Source organism: Tetrao urogallus, assembly GCF_951394365.1.
Source record: "Tetrao urogallus genome assembly, chromosome: 2".
NCBI classification, from domain to species: domain Eukaryota; kingdom Metazoa; phylum Chordata; class Aves; order Galliformes; family Phasianidae; genus Tetrao; species Tetrao urogallus.
The window spans coordinates 65292459-65313687 of NC_136814.1; the positions used below are offsets into that span (position 1 = coordinate 65292459).

Consider the following 21229-nt stretch of genomic DNA (forward strand, 5'->3'; position numbering starts at 1 on the left):
GTCCTAGAGCCATTCTGCATTTGTATTTAAGTACTAGAGAAAAGTCAATCTTCAGCAAGAGCATAACGGTAGAGGCCTTAGAATAAAACTGGGTGAGCTTTTAATACCTGTTTGAATAAGCATTTCTGCCTATGGAACCTAAACATGCACAAGTCCATGGGACCTCAGGAGATGCATCCCATAGTCCTGAGAGAACTGGCTCTGCCAGCTGCTGGTATTCATCATACTTGAAACATTCTGACAGTCTGGTGGAGTCCATAAACTGGAAAAGGAAAAATGGAAAACCAGGGGAACTAGAAACTGGTTGGTATGACTCACCTCTGCGCCTGGTATGATCATAGAGCAGAAACTGGAAACTGTGTTAAGGCAGGGAAGTGACTGGTGCCGGCCAACATTGTTTCACAAAGGGCAAATCACACCTGTCTAACTTAATGACCTTCTATGATACCAATAGTAACAGAGGACAAGAGAAGAGCAACACACTGCCATCTACTTTGACTTGCATACAGCTTTTGATCCTTGTCTCTAATTTAGGGAGACATGGATTTGATAAACAGACTGTTTGTTTTATAAGAAGTTGGCTGGATGGTCACATCTGAAGAGTTGCAGTTAATTTCTCAACATCCACGTAGAATCACAGAATGGTTTGAGTTGGAAGGGACCTCAAGGATCATCAAACTCCAACCCCCTGCAGCAGGCAGAGTTGCCAACCCCCACATCTAATCCTAGACCAGGCTGCCCCAGTCCCCATCCAACCTGGCCTCGAACACCTCCAGGGATGAGGCATCCATAACCTCTTTGGGCAATAGCTGCTCAATGAGCAGTAGCAGGGACTGGTACTGTTTTTGTGGGAAGCCTAGAAACTTGAGGTAAAATGAGCTAAAATAGAGAAACATCAATTGCTTAAGGTGGATATTTAGTTTTGTAAAGGTCAGTCTGGAAAGCTGTTCTTCAGAGCTGAGTTACTGCTAATTTGTCACAGCTGACTACTCTAAATTAGACAATTTCTTAATGCTGTAACCTGGATTCTCTTCTTTTAATTCAAGAGGCTTAGTTATGCATTTTAAACAGTGTTGAACACTCAAGAATATCTTGAAGTTACCATTCCATATTCAAAGGACAATTAGAGAAATCTGGCATGACAGAACAGGTTCTGAATGACATATGAATACTATATTCAGATGTGAACAATTCAAAGGTTCTGAGGGCATCACTGCTTGCACAGGTATTCTCTACTGAGGCAACTGTTATGGGTATCAGCATTGCTAGATCTCTGGAAGGTGAAAGTGAAGCTGCTATTCCTACAGAACTGCTCACACAAAATCTGGAAGTTCCACTGATGCTTGTTGCCTCTGCTTAGCAATAAGACTGGCAACCACTGGTTTCCCCATCTAGTTTGTTATCCAGATTAGTATGCGCCTACTGCATCTTACGAGGCAAGTTTCATTTTGAACTCTCAAAGAGAGTCCAAGCTTAAGTACAGTAAATACACGTCAAGGTCTGTTACATAAAACCAGCAGAAGCAAGAGTTGGCTTAAATCGGAGGAATATTTTAAATATTTAATGCCAAGGGAAAAAAAAAAATACAGATTTGATTATGACAAATCTCAAATTTTTGTATTCATGTAGGCATTTTTAGCCTCAAGAACAGCTTAACACTTTCATTTGGCTACCCTGGATATGCTACCTCATTTTAAACTGGTAGCTTAAACTGAAAAAAACAACTGAAAGGCATCCCCCCTACAGAGGCAAAGTGAACTTAGTCAAGTAATTCTTATGTATTCCTTACATAAGGAATTCCTATATCTATTTCAAAATTAAGCCAACTGGTATCAAAAAGCATGCAAGCACATGGGGCAGAACTGCTGGATCATCACTACAAACAATTTAAGCAAACTTTTATTGAAGCATTAAGTTGTGGTACAGATATTTTTAAATGATCAAAGTCTAACACCACAGAAATTATGAACACCATACTCCTCCCCATCCTGATCACCCCAGATAGTTCAATAATCCATTCAACAGCTTTCATTTTTATAGCCGAGGCTTATGATTCTATGTATAAAATGTGTATTTCAGTATTACTTGAAAAGGGATCTTCAGTCTACTTGAAGGACCTCAAGCCAGATGTCAGATCAGTTGGGACAACAATTAACAAAAACCACTGAAATATTGGTCCTCAGTATTAACACCAAGAAGCATTAGTGCCATTTACAGCATGTACTCGATAACATCAGTAAAGAACATCAACAATACACTTAAAAATTCAGAGTGTTCCAACCACTTGATTTCTAACCAAGCAGACCTCAGTTTAGAAGCACTAAAAAAAAAAAAAAAAAACACTGCTTCATTTATAAATACAGAAGGAACAAAAAAAAAAAAAAAAACCATTGCATCAAACCAGAAAGTCAAAACATTGCAAGGACAAGAGGAAAGAAAAACCCAATTTCTTAATTAATGTGCTGGTCTCACAGCTGTTAAGATCCCAGTATTTGCAAACATAACTGAAAGTCTCCCAGCTTTTTAAAGTCTGCAGTTTAGTCAATTCCCATTAATGTGACTTTGAATTACACTTATTCATGTTCTATGAATAGCATTCTACTTCACTTCTGTCCAGGTGAGCCAGACAGTTCTTGTTCTATGCCTTCACTGAATGCCCTCAAGTCACAGTAAGAGGAACCACCATAGAAATTAGGAGGAAAAAACAGATGAGATCACAACACTCAAATACAACATAAGTCACATGCACAACGTCACAGGACTGTCACAAGATAGAAGCATTAGCTTTGCTTTTGGAACAACAAAATGAAGTGACACTGGACTAGCGTAGAAGCACTCTTTACAGTTACAAGTGGTAACTCGGAAGCTTTACTGAGAATAACCCAAACCAATCAACACACCAGCCTGGCAAATCCCACTCCTTTGCTAGGTCTTCCTGCCAGTGCTCCAGAGCACCAGCTTCTAGTCATAACTGGTGATTAGGAAAGAAGATGTCTGGTGCCAATATGATCTTGCTCTTTGCAAAGCTGTCACACAACTATGCCAAAGCACTTGGATCCTGACTCAGCTCTCCCCCATCAAGTCTGACCTTTTCCAAACTCTGCCACTGTGTAGCAGTGTGACAGCTTAGGGATGTGGACAGATAAATACCAGCATTAAGCTAAGAAAAAGTTCAACCTGCATTAGTACCTGTACCCAGATGTCTAGAGGTGAAAGACCAGTGCAGTAGCCCAGTGCTACAGTATAGCTGAACAGATTCCTATAAATTTAGAGCATGAAAAGTCAGTCTGATGTAAAAATAAGACAACCACCACCTTAGTAAGTAGCAAAACAATTTGTAACTGTTTTTAAGAACTTTCTTCAAACACAAAAGTGTTACTTAGGAATCAGTTTCATTAGAAATCATACAAGCTTGTCAAAAATCATTTTAGACTGAAGTCACAACATAGATGAAAAAAATCAATGACAATTTAACAAAGAACTGTCCCAGTGAGTAGGTTGAGGCTGAAGCCTAATGAGGACGAAAGCCTTGTCTGTGGGAAATTTTTGGCGATACCTGGAGAAAAACTATACTGTGTGTAATTCTATCTGAATCATTTTTACAAGTGTTGTTATGTTTCATACAGTAAGATTTTTCTACATGCACTTCAATTTCACAGCAAGAGTGGCATAGAGTACCTAAACACAGAAGAGAGCATTCATGCAAGATATCTAACTCCTTGATATAATAATGCATACAATTCAAAATGGTTATACTATGATTACACCTAGGGCTTTCCACAGCTACAAGGTGGTGGCAGTGGAAAGCATGGCCCCCTGAATCAGTAACTAGAAAGCAACCACCACCTTCTCTATGGGATCTCTTTTTGCGCTTTTTCTTCATTCTTAATCAACTGTGCTGTTGCTGGCGATTCTTCGTAAAACTGGTAAAAACAAAATTGTAATCACTGAATTGAGCAATCTGGTGATCAAGACGTTTAAACCCTTCAATCTTCTGCGCGGAAGAAAACACTGTGCGACATTTAGAGCTCTAGAAGACAAGAAGAGAAGTTCACTTTTTACACTTAGCATTAAGAGATGGACTGGCACAATATGATCTAGTAATTCTTCTGACATCTAACATGCTTTAAACTCTTGTATGATGGCTGCTCAAAGTTTTAGTCCCAAGCAACGATTCTCCTTATGTAGGGTACTGCTCATTCATGAGTCAGTTGCTGGCAGCATCACCATCAGCACTTTTACAACTGACAGCTGTAGCCAAATTCAGAAAAATGCAAGTTATGCCTCTGCAGATCTCCACATGAAGTCACCAGAATGCTGAATTTGAACTGCCTTGTCTTAAAGTTTCCTGGAGATCAAATTTAGTGCATGCCAAAGCAATACTGAAGATTACTTCAACTTTCTAAGTAAACTACCATACAAATGTAGAGGCAGACTAGAAAACACTAGTGCCCCAGTAAAAACATCTCCAGCACTGTGTTTTGTGTCTATCTGCATTTCAGGAGCTAACAAGCTATTGCATGGGGACTCACCTGATTAACAAAGAGGGTTGTTACAAATTTTCCTGGCTTGAAAACCTCTACAACTTTTCTAATCAGGTCATCATAAGAAGTTTGACTTATGTTTGTTTCAAAACTAACGTAAGAGAATTCTGGTTCTGGAGTGATGTGAATAGTCCAGTAAGTTCCCTGAAGAAAAAAAGAAAAGGTTATTATCACAAAATAAGTAAAACTGAAAATCTGTATTAAGGTAAGCAAGTGAGAAACTTACATCCGATTTCATCCCATTCATTGAATACCCACAAGGATTGAACATTGTAGCATCAATAACAGAACCTGGTATCAGGTCACGAATTCCACTCATCTGAAAGAGAAGTTGAAATCACACATCTCTGTAAGTTTGTTCATTTAACTCAGAACAAATATTAATTTAGGAACAGGACACCAGAATTCTTCCAATAACAGATCAGTTTGATATTATGTACCACTGTAGAGAAACTTGCTTTTCATCTTCTCATTTATCTGGCGAGTGCTGAGCTGCATACAAGTTACTGCATACTTTGAACTTACAGAACCAAACTGCATAGCAGCAAGAGGGAGCAACTTTGAATTACAGCACATAAGTGCATCTGCAACTTATGCAAAATGGAGCACCTAGTCAACCAGTAAACAGCCTTCAGTTTGTGGATACATTCACTCTGGAGTGTGAATGTACTTCCTTCTACTGCATGAATAAAGCAGAATCCAAGGGATTCCCCTCAAAGTACTTGAAGCACAGAACAATTTCTACAGCAAATACAGTAATGAGAATCAAAACTTAAGAGCAGAAAACCAGATAAAGTCAGTGTATTTTATCAGTGAAACTTGTTCACATCACAGGAGTTATTCATTTGGAGAAGAAAAAAAAAAAAAGGAAAGGAGGCAAAACCATCAAGGTTATGATTGGCCCTTAACCTCTCCCTCACTGCTATACTCTGAACCACCAAAGGGCTTTGTGATTTATCTGTAATTTTAATAGCCAGATACCTATACTACTAATTATTTTCAGCTTAAGTCTTACTTCTTGTCACCTCCATTCTACTCAACTGCATTTCTATACCAATTTCTCCATCCTCCAGGGGAGGAAACTTCCAGTCACCCAAAGCACTGCAAATTGCTTTTCCATAGATTAAAATGAGGTCAGAAGTTACAGAGCTAAACCCATTTGACCAAAACACCAAAGCTTCAAAACATTAATCTGATTTTTTAAGACTTTTCTCAACAATAAAATAAAGCTTATAAATACAAGGAAAGCATTGCCTAATTTCAACCACTCCTAAAGCATTTAGTTTTCAAGCACACATACACGAGTGACATCATTTGCAGTAACACCATCTTTCATGTAGAACTGGTCCATCACTACTGGGTCAAGCTCACTCATCAGAATTTCCAGTGTCTGATCAGGCTGATTGGATATCCGACTCTCTGGGAAATCCAGGGTGTACAGGTACCTGTGTATGATACAAATCACTTCTGTAATCAGTATGATCAGCACCAAGTTCAGCTGTCAGCCCCAAAGATATTCAAGTTCTTGTAATACATACCAGCAATCAGAATTCATACGTCCCATGCAATAAGCCGCTCCATCTAGTCAAGACAAAAAGGCTCCAGTTAACATACCACAGCAGACAGCTTACATAATACTGGCCTCACTTCACATTTAAGGATAGTGTCTCTCACAACACACCAACTGACACAGCTAACATCTGTATCAAATAAGTAGGCATTTAACTTCAGAAGCACTAGGCCAATAGCCGGAAGAACAGGCTCCTTCAGGTGGTCTGAGCACCCCAATATGGAGCCTGCTTATAGCTTTGACTGTGCACATGCAGATATGCAAGATTTGTTCCTATTTGCTAAACACTCAGTACTACAGCTTCCACATTGTCTCAAAAAAACCTTTTCTGCCAGTATTTAAAAATCAAAGTTCCAGGCTTTAGATTCCATTTAACAAAATGCTCAAATTAAATCTTTAATGCAGTACAGTGACTATTCAGAACAGCTTACATTTTTCTTCACTGTATTGGTTGTTGCATTACTACTCCATCTTTGCAGTGAGGCTTTTGGAGTCTTGAGAGCTGGATTTTGCAGACTTATTTACTCTATCCCTGAATATCATCAAGTTAAGAGAAGGTGTTACGTGTCAAGCTTAGGAGATTTTAAATTTGATTTTAGTGAGTATCAGGAAATTCTTTATAGCTTTTTCATCTGTATGCTATTGAAGCTTGTGCCAGCTGCAGAACTGGAAGATCTGCTAAATGAATGGCCTCAAAAGTCTATGTATTATCACGCCACTTGTTGCTTCTCACTTCATATCAATGCTTTACACAAGCTGTGCAACCTCACTGTAGTTTCATATGCTTACTTGGGAAAATTTCATTAAGAAACTCCACTTCTTCCTGGAAATTCCTATGTGGGTACTCCTGGTGGGAAGGCTTCATGAAATTCTTACGTGAATAAAAGAAGCTCTGAAAAAAAATAAAAGTATATGTTAAATATCAAATATCTGCCTACAACTTAAAACCTAGAAGCAATTTAGAAAATTTAATATAAGCTTTCACAGGACATTACTTCTCCACATCAAAAATGCTGCTAGATATTTGTTTATTCCTAGCATGATTAGTAAGCTACAGGAGAGAGCTGACTTCTGAATTGGTTTTCCACAAAAAAAAAAAAATCCAATTATTTCAGCACTGACTATAGAGGCATGGAAGTTCTTCACCTCTAAGTAACCTTAACTCAGCACAGTAGCATTTATAAGTAAGAGATCTTTAAAAGGCAAATAGAAGGCTAAATTCCATAGCAGAGCAAACAGTCATATAACCTATTCTAGGAAGCAAACAACTAAGAAATACTTGAAATAAGGAAAACAAATTTGAAATGGTAATAAAAGGCTTGCTGTCTGTTTTAAGGGAGATGCATTTTTAGCACTTTACCTGAATTGAGTCAAACCCACTGTACTCCCTAGCAAGCTCCAACAGGGGAACCAGTGCTTGCAGTAAGAGGGTGGTACCACACGTCTTCAAAATGAAACGTCTCTTGGAGACAAACATGCTACTCTCACTGTGAAAGCGATGAGAAAAAGACATTAAACACTTAGCACAACACAGGAGACAAGGGTTAGGTCTTGGTTCCTATCCCAACCACATGCATTACTGCAAATGAACATTCAGTATACAGGACATTAACATGCTTGGCAAATTGATTAAATCAGTAAAGTTTAGCAAATATATGAGAGCTGTTATGATTTCCTAAAGCCATTACCTGCTCTAGCTGCATGATATTATACAGCTACTGCCCTGCAGGAAAAGACCTACATGCATTACTTGTCCTCAGTCTACTCAAGAAACACAGGTGCTGAGAAGCAGGTACACAACAAATGAGCCACGAAGATGATCAGAGGGTGGGAACACCTCCCCTACAATGACAGGCTGAGGGAGCTGCACTTGTTCAGCCTGGAGCAAAGGCTGCAGGGTGACCTCATTGCAGCCTTTCAATACCTAAAGGGAGCCTACAAACAGGAGGGGAATCTCTGAAAGGGTTGATAACAGCAGGACAAGGGGAAATGGTTTTAAGTTGAGGGAGGGGAGATTTAGGTTGGATGTCAGGGGGAAGTTCTTTACAGTGAGAATGGTGAGGTGCTGGAACAGGCTGCCCAGAGAGGATGTGGATGCCCTGTCCCTGGAGGTGTTCAAGGCCAGACTGGATGGGGCCCTGGGCAGCCTGGTCTGGTATTAAATGGGGAGGTTGGTGGCCCTGCATGTGGCAGGAGATTCATGTTCCTTGAGGTCCCTTCCAACCCTGGCCATTCTGTGATTCTAGATGCAGAATGGAGTCAAACTTCAAAAGTCTGACCTCAGCTAAAATAAAGCTATCAAGAAAGTCAGCCCAGAGAGAAGCAAAATCCTTACAGAAATTAATACTATGTCTGCCTGCATCTTTTAAGACATCTGACTACTAGAAAGTGATTAATCAGCACCTGCCCACAGAAATCACAGGTTATAAGCACAGTCCTGTAATATGCCTTATGCAGAAGATAAAGTTTACATACCATTGACTTCTTTAAGTCAGATACAGAACTACAAGCCCACTGAACTGAAGATTATCATTGATGCTACATCCACTTAAAGTGTATAGCAAGTACTTTCTCAGCAAATAGAGGATAAATCTGGCTTAAATAGTTTTAACTCAACTTAGATTCCTGGTTAAGAATACAAAGTAAAGGTTATATTTTACCTAGGATATAGGAGTTACTTCAGAATTATTATTATTTTTTTTAATACAGAGGTTGCAGAAAGAAGACTTCAGCAGTTTTCGACACTTTGCTCTTAACCCAGCCTTCCTTTCCAGACAGGCTTTCAGAGTACAAAAGCTTCAGATTTTGTAATCTGAAGTAAAGCAGAGAATGTCACTGTGTCTGACAAGTTCACACAGAAAAAAGCATGAAAGTATTTTCAAGATGAAAAACATGGCAAAAGGCCAACTGCTGTGCAAGGCCAAAATCCCAACATTTCAGAAAGATACATTTTTACAAGTATTCTTTATGGTAATGTATTATCTGTCTTTAAAGCCAATTTATTGATAGTTTTTGTTGACCTAAAACTAACACTTACACATACTGTTTTGCTGAAGTGTTCCTAAAATTTGAGTAGATTTTTAATTGGAGGAGACTTCTTTATCCCAGGACAAAAAATTCAATGATCAGGTGCAGAAATGCCACAGCAAGTAAAAACTAATCACAGTTAACAATCATGAAAACATTCCTGTTACTGAACAGAAGCATGATAGTACTACAGTTAGCATGCCCTTGCAAACTGTAGCTGTTAAGGACAGGATCTTAACCCAAGATTGGATTATCAGCCAAACATCATTTCCCATACAACAGCTTTAACATTTTTAGCTATTGGGCTCTTTAAGAAGCAGTTATAATGGGCTTACCTGAGTACATAAGCTTCCTGCTTGTCAGTTTTTGTCACACTTATGATCAAACAATGCACATTCTCCAGAAGTTTGTCCCACTCAATCCTGTAAAGAAATTACAACAGAGTCAAAACAGGTTAAACCAAAGCTTTCTGGAACACCGGATAAAAATGTATCACAAAAAGGATTGTAACTATTATTGTCTCCTTTCATGCTCACAGATGCAACAATTCTTCATGTAGGAATCATGAACCCAATAGAAATGCTATTCAATTCTTAGCTCTCAATGGCAAAATTTGAGTTTTCCACAGGAACCATTAAAATAATCTGCTGCATGGGTGCAACTAACAAACAACAGTGCCAAGACTCTAACAAGGCAGGTGTAATGCTATAATGGGATGATAATAGCACAGTGGCAAAGTCTTTGGCTACAGTGAATGTGAGCAAGCCCAAATGCAGCAGCCAAGGGTTCAGAAATGAAGGAAAAGAGCTGCTTATCTTTTGAAGGCCTCAGGTAAGCTGGGATCTCCAGCAAGATACTTTAACCTCCATTGCCAACCCTTAAATGATGTCTGCAAGGGGGTGGATCCTGTCTTCACCCCTTCTGGTCACTCAGGTGCACTGCATACAGCTGAGCTCCTTTGGGTTGGCTCTGCCTTCCACCAGGTGCTCAATCACTGTTTCAGGCCATGGCTTAGCATTTCTGCTACAGCAAGTTAAACATTACATCCTCCACGTAGGAAAAGGAGAAAACTCAATGTTATAACAATGTATGCTTTAAGTTGAATCTTCACATACTTTCAATTCCAGGAGCCACTGGTAGCCATCAGAGCAACACAACAGTACATTATCATTAAGAGGTTACATCTGTTCAACTTGGAATCAAGTTCATAATTTTAATGAAAATCAGCCCTAAGAAGTAATACATCTTAATGGCCTGAATTCCTCTTTGATCAATATGGATAATAGAATTCCTTCTACTTCCAGAAGATGTTAATTCAACATCTGCTAGATTTCACCATGATGGTATATATTATTTCAATTATTGACTGTCATTATTCATTCTGAGAGAAATTCTACTAGCAAACTGAAAATTCAAAAGGCACAAATGAAGCAAAAAAGACTTCCAAGCACTCATGAGAAGCTACAGGCTTGCAAAAAAAACCAAACACCCTCAACTATTGTCACTTCAGTCTTGTATCTATTAGTAGAATCCAATACAGCAGTAAAATTTGCTATGGGACAGATACAACTTCACAAGGTCACAAAATTACAAGACTGTCACAGCTTCCAATTTCTCCCTTCCCACAGCATATTCCAACTGCAGGTTTGCGCTGACTCCTGCTTGGACCTGTTATGAGCCAAGGAATCTACTAACCCAGCATATAAGTAAGTTACCCACCAGGTCATAGAGCTGAAGCAACTATGAGAACTAAAACCCTTTTACCAGCTGGTAAAGGGTAGACAACTCTTCACAGCTGGGGGACTGAGGGAAACACTTTTCTTCCAATCACCACACAAGCTCCCAGATGAGCTCAGCTGTCCCTGTAACTGTCAGCCTAATCCTCAGGGGTCAGACCTTCTTTCCCTTTGGCACTGCAAAAGCTTGATAGCTGTACTTCAGGACAAAGCACTCGCTGTTAATTCTAGCAGCAGGGTTGCTGCAGCAGCTCCAAATCTTTCCCCTTAAGGGGAAAAAAAAAAAAAGTCAATTTGCTGGAGTGAAACTTCAATGCAAAGCTGAAGTTTTAGGATCTCCTATCTCCCAGCTGTAGTCCAGATGCTCTTTGCTTCCCAAGCACCCTGGTACATAAATGCCTCTTGTTTTTCCCCTCACTTGAGGATGCCTCCTGATCTGAATTCTGCACCTTTGCTACTTGAGGATTTTTTTCCCCTTTTAAAGTCTGCATTGCACTAAACCAGTGTAAGTCATCCAGAACATGCTTAGCTTACAGACTGTATCCTTCTTTTAGGAAAGAGTGAAGCTATGAGAAGTGACTTTAAAAGAACCCTCTCCACCTTGAAATCTCTCATGATTAGGTGCACATCTGATCAACTTTATGAAATCCAATTTTTAATGATCCAGATATTCAAAGTGAATTTTTCCCTACCATTCCAGTTAGTGGACCTTGATGAAATTCTGTTCAGCAACTGGAGATATGGCAGCACAGACTGCTCAAATCTGCAGATCAAGTTGATAAGCTCATTTTGAATGCACTGACACAAACTATGCCATACTATGGGCTGTGTTCCTGATACTCAAGTTCATATGAAAATGCAACCAGTCTCTTCTCATCTCTGAGCAGCCTGGCAAATGCAGAGTGAAACTGCTGATGTCAAACTTTTTTAATATGGTCCTGGACAACCAGGCTATTTTGGTGAGAAGAGGACTTCAGGATTTAGTCACCTTGAAGCTACAGCATACCCACATACATTTGCCAGCTTTACTGTCTTTCCTGTAACATTTTACTATACTCTTCTTGTAAACTGAACTAGGTGATGTGTTAATTGTATTTGCTATTGCAGAATAACTCCGAATTATCTCAGCAGCACTCCTGTTTATGTCCTATCTGCCCCTGATGAAACAATACTCAGAGGTCTAACACAGCATTTGTGACAGCTGAGGCATAGATCTCTTACACTGCCTGATGCTGCAGTAATTCTACTTGTACACTACCACAGATAAGACTGTGTACTTGTCTGAGCATTAATGGACCTGTAACTATCTCAGACACTGCCAAAGCATAGATCTCTGACTTCTTAACCGGTCAAAATCTCAGCACTGTGCATGTAACCAAGAATTTTCTAAATATCACTGTACTGCAGCAATGGCCATTTCAGGAAAATAACTCCTTAAGTCACATTAGTGGAGGAAGATGCAACAATTCTAAGGTTCAAGAGCACAACAGCAAGGGATCAATATAGCACCAATACAGTGTTGCGTGTTAAATCCAAAGCAAACCATGCAAAGGAAGTCCCTATTAAGTTCATTATTACTATAGTTGGCATTTTGGTACTGCAGTGTAAACTGCAGTGGCACAACATATTATTTAAAATCTATTAAAGCTTTGCTCTACTCTTCAGTACTCCAACTACAGAAACCACAGCTAACCACATGCTGTGTTTGTGCATTCAGCTTTTACAGGAACTAATGGAGAGTTTTTTAGTTGTTCTGATTAAGGTAGCATTGAGAAAGAAAAAGCCAACAAACTGAGCAATACATAAGATGTCGATCTTGATCCAGAAACATACATAAAACAAACAAAGGGTTGCAGCAGCCAGGATGAGACTTGGCCACATCATGAAGTTTTATGGAGATACTCACCTTATCTATATGCATTTTAAAGCAGAGCACAGGAAGCAATTACAGAAAGGCCACCACACCTCACCTCACCTCCAAATGCTGGATTTGATCCCTATATAATTAAACAAGATGACCTTTTTATTTGACACTTTTCATTGTTTTAAGCTGAGCTAGAAAACATTTGTGATTGCTTTGTTCTGCAGTCAAGGTTTACTAAGTTTAACTCTTCCTTTAATCTGCAGAATTATTCAAGAGTTTCAGCTAAGAGACAATGTTTCCCCATACCCTTACCATGGGAGCAAAAATTAAGAGATAGCCTTTCAATATTATCAGTGCATGTATTACATTTAATGTGATTGTATTTTGTCAAACAAAAAACCTTGAAGTTAATAACTGTGAAAGACTTGAACATCACATCCTGTTTCATATTAAACTAAACTGCGAAGCAAAGCCTCCAACTGAAAAAGAGCCCAAGAGATTAATTTTCAATGAAATGCCATCATGGGCTTCTGCTTCTCCAAATTCCCCTTTCAAGGGGAAATGAGGATTGCATTACCATTTCCTGTATTTCTCATAAACAGCCATCAGGGCAACACCAGACACTTTGGAGCCGATCTCTCCATGAGGAAGCTAAGCACATTAGAAGACAAGACTTGAGTATCATTGGTAGCCAAGTGATTTCTGTAGCAGGCTTGCATCCACTGGAACTCCAAAGTGACAGAATCATCTCAGATCAACAACTCGTTGTTATATAAAGTTAGTATTACCTATTCCAAAGTGATAAAATCCTGTTTCTTAATTATCAAACAGCAGACACCCACTGAAGGTCAGAAGCTTCTCCAATAGGCATGCAACGTGCATCTTAAATGGCTGCATTTGCCCAGAGAATACCAAATGAAATGAATACATGTACTCAAGTGTAAACAACTGTCCATACTTAAATGTTAGAAAGCTGCTTGTTCTTTACTTGACTATCAGAAGATATAGAAAATATATTTTAGCAATCCACTCCTACATCCTACACTATCAGCAGACTGTTTCAGGACAACCAGGAAGGGAGTGATAGTGTTCATGGAGTTCTAGATCTCCTAAATCAACTTGTTCCTGTAAACAGTCAGCAGCCTCCACAAACATATACCCTTCCCAGCTCTTTCAGCATCTTTCTCATGGAGCCCAAATAGCACTGTGTGAAAGTTGTTCTGTAGTAGGGCAGGAATTCTTTGGGAAAACAAAACTTCTAAAGACAGCTTCAGCTGTATGTGTGTGTGTGTGTGTATATATATATATATATACACACACACACACACACACACACACACACACACACACACTCTTGCATTGCTATTCATTAAAAATAAGACAACTGACAAATGTGTAGCAATCAAAGTAATAACCAATTTTACCTTGTACTTGACTGTTGAGATCTTGTTTAAAAATCAAGCATTGAGCTATGGAGTAATACCTTTCATTCCCTCCACCTGTTACCTCCTAAATATTTACCTCATTAACAGACCACAGTTCAGCAGACAGTATCCTGCCAGTACTCTGATCCAGACCATGGGTAAGTGTAATGCTCAGTCCAAGCCACCCATGCACAGATAGCATAGAAGCTGACTGAATGCCAGTATCAGAGCTGCAACACCACTTAAAATTATTTTGAAACAGGTAGAAGTAGTAGCTGCCAAGTACTCAAATCACAAGCTTCTTAAAGCATCTCTAGCAGCTCATGTGTTTTTTTTCTGAGCAGAATGACAGATGCATGTTAATTATTTCCTATTAAAATTATAATTTAGCTTATAGATTGCTGTTGAATATAGACTTCCTTAGATCATATATACTCAAGGCACTTCCAACATGATAATTTTACTTCTGCAGTATCTGTGGGGCACACAAGACCCACACACCCTCCACATGGCTTTGAAAATAGATACACAAGAACTCTACATTTCCCTTATCTTAAGCCTAAAACTTTTCCAAGGACATGCACGTAGTCTTGAGTGAAAGGCAAGCACTTGAATAGAAAGTCACATCCACATCACAAGCAACTCCACCACACACTTTTAGCTAGAAGATCCTGAGCCAACTAGTGAAGATCATAATTCCCCAAGGACTCCAGGATATTTCAGCCAGGGCACAAAAGAGACCACAGATTTGAAGGCTGTGTATTGCTACTGTCACAGATCCTTTACTACTGTTGCTGAAGCAGTATACAAGGAACGCTGACTTCTGTACATCACCTCCAGAGATACTTGAGGGGCATTTGTCTGTTAAGGAGACAAAGGAGATCACATACCTGTCACTCAAGATGTTTCAGGAAGCATAATCCCCAACCAGCACATTAGGATTTCAGCAGAAGTCTTGCATGCAACATTTAAGGCAAGTTTGAGTCTAACCTTCTCCAGAAGGAACACACTGTAAGGCAGCAACTGTCTGCCACAGGCATCAAGCCTTCCTGCTCTCCTGGCTGAATAAACAGTCATTAGGAAAGTCATTTTAAGAACACACCAGTAGCCACAAGTTTAAAGAGGTTTATGAAGTGCTTATGACAGGAAGTAACTAACCAAATGCTGAAGCTTCAGCAGTAAGGCAGGAAAATATCAAACGGCTTCCAATGGAAGTCTTAGTTCTCTGCAAGCATGATCATGGTCAGTAGCAGTGAGCATAAAAAGGCTTGGCTTGTTTCTTTTGTGTGAAGCTATTCTTTAACTGAGCATTATAAGCAAATGTTTTATCTGCCATTTTGAACTTGTCTGCAATAGAGGAAGACTGAATTCTTAGGTAAAGTTCTCCAGATTATCTTTTATGTCCATGTGAAATATGCTCATAGAGCAGAGACAGGATCCTGCCTCCCTGTACAACCCTGCCTCCCCTGCCACTGCACACATCACATGCCACAGGCAGTAGTGCTACACTTCTGTCAGAGCCTCCCAGGAGTAAGAGCACAGAAGGCTCGCAGCCCAGCCTTCCCGCACCTTTGCTGTTTGAAGGAACATGCAATAACACTACCAAGCTTTGCAGGACTGTGGGAGTTGACTCAGGCTAGAGGGTGTAGTACAAAGCAAGTACTTACAGGACTTCCATCAGATGCTTGCCTTTGCTGTAGCTTAGCAGTTCTCATCTGGCATAGACTGAGAATTTCACTGTAATCGTTATCACCCCATATTGCTCATTACTGCACTGCTCTTTCTCCAGTTCCTTATCTTGTGTCCAAGTACATACAAATAACTAAATTAAAGGTTTGTAAGTATCTTAATTTTGAATGCTTGAGATGTGGACTCCTAAATACTAGAATCCTTAGCCTATGGCTTCAAACCTGTGTGCATTCGAGACAGGAAGCCCAGAGGCTTAGCTGCACTCTCATCTGAAGGCATAAGCTGCTTTCTTTGCTGTGGGGACAGTGAAAACGCTTCTCGGTCATCATAGAATTCCACTCACAGCATGGTCATCATGTTTCCAGCAGAACGTCATTTTTATACTTGAAGACTGTTTTTAACAAACGTGCTTTGCATAGCACAGTGAGAACCAAGGTAACGCAAATGACCAAAGCCACAAAAACGTTAACTCCATTTCTCAGTATGAGTGTGGCAGGCATCTCCAGCTGCTTGTCATTAATTCAATGACAGGACTTTTTTGCAGAACTCATCAGCAGACAAAGAAAAAGCCCCCACACCTCTGCAAATTAAAGCCCACATTAATCCATTTTCTTCTAGTTTTCAGCTGGGACTCTAACTGAAGGTATTAGAACAATACATTTCATATCTATACATACTATTCTCTAAAAAGCAGCCTTGCCCAAAGGAGAAAAAGATGTCATAACTTCTTCATTAACCAGTTCTTGAACCTTTGCCTTCGCAGCTGGTAATATCCAAAGACTTCAAACTATCTGATCCCTAGCAAGGGCACACAACATGGAAATTCTTGGCTTTGAACACCGGCTTAGTCATTCTGTGGATGAATAGCTGACATTTCACTACTAAGCAGGTACAATACAAAAGGCAAGCTCAACTGGTTTGCAACTTGACTCTAATTTAGCTATTGTTCTACAGTTTCAGCTTTGATTTCAAACTGTTCAAACGAGCTTATTCAATTGCCTTTATGGAATTAACATAGCAGGGTACACTGCATTCAGAATTTTCTCATTTGCCTCTATCAGCTGTAGTGAAAGTAATTTAGGGCCAACAACTCTCAAAAAGATTGTTAATAAAACTTTGTTTCATGCTAGCAACACAGTATCACTGATTGTTATCCCTAAATGCAGGTTAACAGCACATCTCAGATGTCACACCTTTCTACCAAAAAAGGTAGACAGCTTCTATCAGCATCCTGCATTAAGATGCAGTTAACACAAATGCCTTCAAAGCTCCCTCCCCGTTCTCAAATTGTGTTAAAAGCCACATGTTTCATAGTTAACAGTTTGTATTTACCCTATTAAAATTTTATGGCCATATCTAAGCACTGTGAAGGAGCTGCCCAAGTACTTGCCTTCCATTCCATTAAGTTGTATTAAGCAGCCTTAAAAACCAGGTTTGCTGGTTTGTAGATGGGAGCTTCACATCACAAATGAAACAGAGCATGAATGTGTCAATGAAGAAAGAATTTGCAGAATGCCACCTCTAAACCAGAAGTTCTGTAAATTCCAATACCAGCATATGAACGCAAAAATCAAATTTTTGGAAGTTTTCATATTTTAAATAAGTTAAATACAGCAGAAACCCTGAAGTGCCTACATAACACTTAAGATCACCTGTAATAACTTCAGCTAGAATTTGCTCTTCCAGGGTTGCCTGGACATTGGCTACGCAAGTTCAAACTTTATATTTGCTATACCTCTTAAGTAATAACAAACGTATAATCACATCTCATCATTTCCATGCTAAGCACATTATTCAAAAAAGGTCTCAACAGCTTTATATGTCAGAGTTACATGAATAAACTGCCTCAGAGCACCAGGCCAGAGGCAAACATCTATGCTGCACTGCTTCTGTCATAGCAGAAACGAAGCTTCTGGTAGCTGGGAGCTAGTGACATAGACACATGTGCACACACGCAGGATGCCCATTATTTTAGGAGAGGCCATTATCTGCTCACTTTCAGATAGCTTTTATTCAGACCTTTAGATAGCTAATTCTACTAATACATTTACAAAGGGAATCTGCTGAGAAATGCTGAAACAAAGGAAAAGACAAACAGCACAAGCTGAGTACGCACCTTTGACTGTAGATGCTGCCTTCATTACCATATCCCATACATTAAACATATCACAACATCTCATCTGAGCATCCTCAAGAAAGACCACTGGCTAACAGCAATACATGCAAGCAGATCTGGATATACCACAAACACCAGATTCTCTGAGTGCCATCCCAACCCATTAATTCAGTTTTACCAGACCTACAATGGCCTAACAGAAGTGAGCCTTAGCATTTGCCTCACATGCTAAAGACAAAACAGCATTTTCAACTACGTGAATCCATCACATCTGCATGCAAATCTTGTGCCTCCTACAAACTTGTACGTGGTCCTGAGCCCATTCTAGGGCAAGTAAGCAGATTTTGCTTTCATTTCAGGCTTGCTGCAGCCATTTTCTGACACTTCCAGGGTGCTTGTGCCACAGTACCATATTCAGCAGCTCTACAGTTGGACCTCTTATTACAGGGATAGGCATCCCAGTCGACCCAGGCAGCTCTCTTTATGAAGTACCGTACTGGTGAGCTACAGCACAACCACCCGACGCCCGCTCTACCCGATGGGGTTTCCGCAAGGCACCCCGTGACCATCAGACCCGGCATTAACGAGGGCCCGGCTCTGCCGCAGCGGGAGGAAAGCCGTCCCCTGACCCCGAGGCCGACTCGGGAGCACGTGTGCAGCCGAAGCCGTGCGGGCCCGGGCCTTTCTTCCTGCCTCGCTGGGTGGCAGTGAAAGAAGCGCACATTCTTCAGATACCCATTGGGTGACAGGCAGGGGCCCACCCCTGCGCGGCGCCCAGTTCTCATTGGCTTGAACTTGTCAATGGGGGAGAAAAAAAAAAAAAGAAGAGAGAGAGGCAGCGCGCCTGGGAGCAGCGCCAAGAAACTCACGTGTAAGCGGCGGCTCCGGCCACACTTCTGCGGGAGGAGCCCCCCCCGCTCCCCCGCCCGCCTCCCTCCGTGCCTACCGCGCCACGGGGCCGCCGGAGAGACCGGCCGCGAGGGACCCACCTCCCTCACGGCAGCCGGAGCCCCGTCCCCGCGGGCGGCCTTCCCCGGCCCGCCTCCACTCTGCCCGCCGCACGTCGCCGGCAGCGCCCCGCGCTGTCAGAGGGACGGGGAGCGGCGAGGCCCGCCGCCCTCAGGGCGCGCGCGCGCGGCCGCCGCCACCAACGGCTCCCGCTCCCGGCGGCCCGGAACCAACAGCCGTCCGCCCGCACACGGCCATTACCCGCGGCGCTGCCGCCACCACGCCCGGGCCGCGTGCGCGCCGGCCGCTGCCCTCCTCCCCACCATCCCTCCCCGCCTCCCTCCCTCCCTCCCGCGGCCGTTACGGCGGCTCTCCCCTCTCCCTCCCGCGGCCGCTCCCGGACCTGGGTATGGTGCGGAGGTCGCCGGACCCCTTGCTCTGGTGCGGCTCCTGCGGCGCGGGCTGCTGCCGGGCGAACCACACCTCCAGCAGCTTCTCGGTCCCTTCGAAGAAGTGTGCACCGTTCTCCTTCATGGTGAGACAACTCGGCAACCAACAACCACAGAAATTAACGGCGACCCCACCGCCGCCCCCCGGCTCCCGCTCCGTCTCGGGCGGGCTTCACCTTCTGGGGCTGTTGTGGCTTTTTTTTTTTTTTTTTTCAATATTAATTTAAGAAAAAAAAAAAAAAGAAAAAAGAAAAAAAAAAGATTTTTTTTTAAGCCACCCTGAATGCGCGGCGGCGAGCGCGGCGTGAGCGTATGTGAGAGGGTTACAGTCCGGGCGGGCGGGCAGGCGGTGCGGTTCCTTGTAGTCCGTGTTCCCCTGTTACAGAGAAGAGCGGTGAGCGAGCGCTAGCTAATGTCGCCGGCCATACTGTGTAAGCGAGGGGCTATGCGCACTCCGCCGCCTTTATAGCTCGCAAGATCGCGGGGGCACACCGCGCGGCTGCGCGCTTGCCTCTCAGGTCCGCCTTCCCTCGCTTCTGATAGGGCGGAGGGGACGCCCGTCAAAGGCTATGCCGGTTCGCTGCCCCACCCACTGCAGCCCGCCCGCTCAGCCTGGAGGAGCGGGAGCGCGGGGCTGGGGCTCGGGCTGAGGCAGCGCCCGGTACCGCGGCTGGGTCCGGCCGGCCCTCGCCGCCCCTAAACGGGATAGCGGGCTGAGGGCGGCGGGGGGCGATCGGAGCCGGGAGACCCGGGAGACCCGGGGAAGCTGAAGCCGAAGCCGAAGCAGCGGAGTGCTGCAAAGGGACGCCCGCATAGCTTCGGGGCGCTCCAAGAGACGGCTGTTGCTGCTCCCCGCGCCGTGAGAGGAAGCGAGGAGTTACCTCAGCGCCGGGGCGTGCGACGGGGCCCGCTGGGGACGGGCAGCCGTGCCGGGCACCTTGTGGAACGAACCGTGCGGCTGTGCAGTCCTTTAAAACGTATTTTCAACACCGTTACGATAAGCCCTGCCTTATAACGCTGCGTAGCGCAAGGAAAGCCCTGCAGTTGAGCAGCCGTAGAGCAAAAAGCCGTTGAGCCCCGGCGGACTCCGTCCGGCGGCGGGGGCAGAGGGCCGATGGATGGGCGCTGCCGAGAGGCGCCGGGACGGCAAGGCTCGGCTCAGGGGGCGGCCCCACAGGGTGGCTCTCACAGGGTGACTCAACGGCGTGAGTCAGCCGGGCGGGAACTACCCGGCCCGAAGAAGTCACTGCCGTGAAAAGGTGGTCTTCTCTCGGCTGTGTCTTGCTGCCTCCTCCGCTGAGCCGGTACGAGCGCTGGCATGGCTGCGCAGCAGGCTGCATCGGCTTTAATGATAGCAATTTAATTCTGACCGTAGTTAATAGCTTTAAATCGTGATCGTTTTTAACGTGCATCGGTTTCTCGAGCCTGTTGGTGTCTCAGCTTCATGCACGCTTGTGCTGGCTTGGACATGCACGAGAAGTTACGGGTGGGGAGTGGAGGACCACTTTTTCCATAGATGTGTAAGTTCTATGGGTTTATAGCGCTTAGAGAAACCTCGGATGAGAGGTTGTGAGCTCTGACCAGCCACAGACCCTGCTTGTTCTTAATACAGTTTCTCCCACCTTCATTTCTATACACACACTAATTCTAAATCTCACCTTCTGTTAATGTTAGTCCCTGGTTTTCAGTCGGGATCTGGTTACAAGCAATCTGTGTGACACTGCTCCAAGCACACATGTCTTTTTCTTGTCTTGGAAGGAGTCACTGATGTCCCAACCCCTGACTAGAGTATGGGTTCACCCCATGCCTTAGACCACATGCACATCATCTGCAGCATTTCCCCACGGCCAACCATGCTTTGT

At 42.7% G+C, this 21229-nt stretch overlaps 1 protein-coding gene across 2 annotated transcripts; it reads right to left on the minus strand.

Moving 5' to 3' along the window:
* Positions 1 to 3889: 3889 nt before the first annotated feature.
* Positions 3890 to 19562, minus strand: AMD1 (adenosylmethionine decarboxylase 1; the record flags this gene model as incomplete). Of its 2 annotated transcripts, XM_079550507.1 has the most annotated exons (9): positions 19322 to 19562; positions 9477 to 9563; positions 7475 to 7601; positions 6904 to 7006; positions 6083 to 6125; positions 5845 to 5989; positions 4771 to 4863; positions 4533 to 4688; positions 3890 to 4030 (listed from the first exon to the last, which is right to left on the minus strand). In XM_079550507.1, the coding sequence occupies exons 1-9, from the start codon at positions 19450 to 19452 to the stop codon at positions 3890 to 3892; spliced, it is 1026 nt and encodes a 341-aa protein (XP_079406633.1). In that variant the 5' UTR covers positions 19453 to 19562. The 2 variants fall into 2 exon arrangements, with proteins under 2 accessions (XP_079406633.1, XP_079406634.1); XM_079550508.1 differs by lacking the exons at positions 6083 to 6125; positions 6904 to 7006; positions 7475 to 7601; positions 9477 to 9563.
* Between the last annotated feature and the right edge of the window lie 1667 nt (positions 19563 to 21229).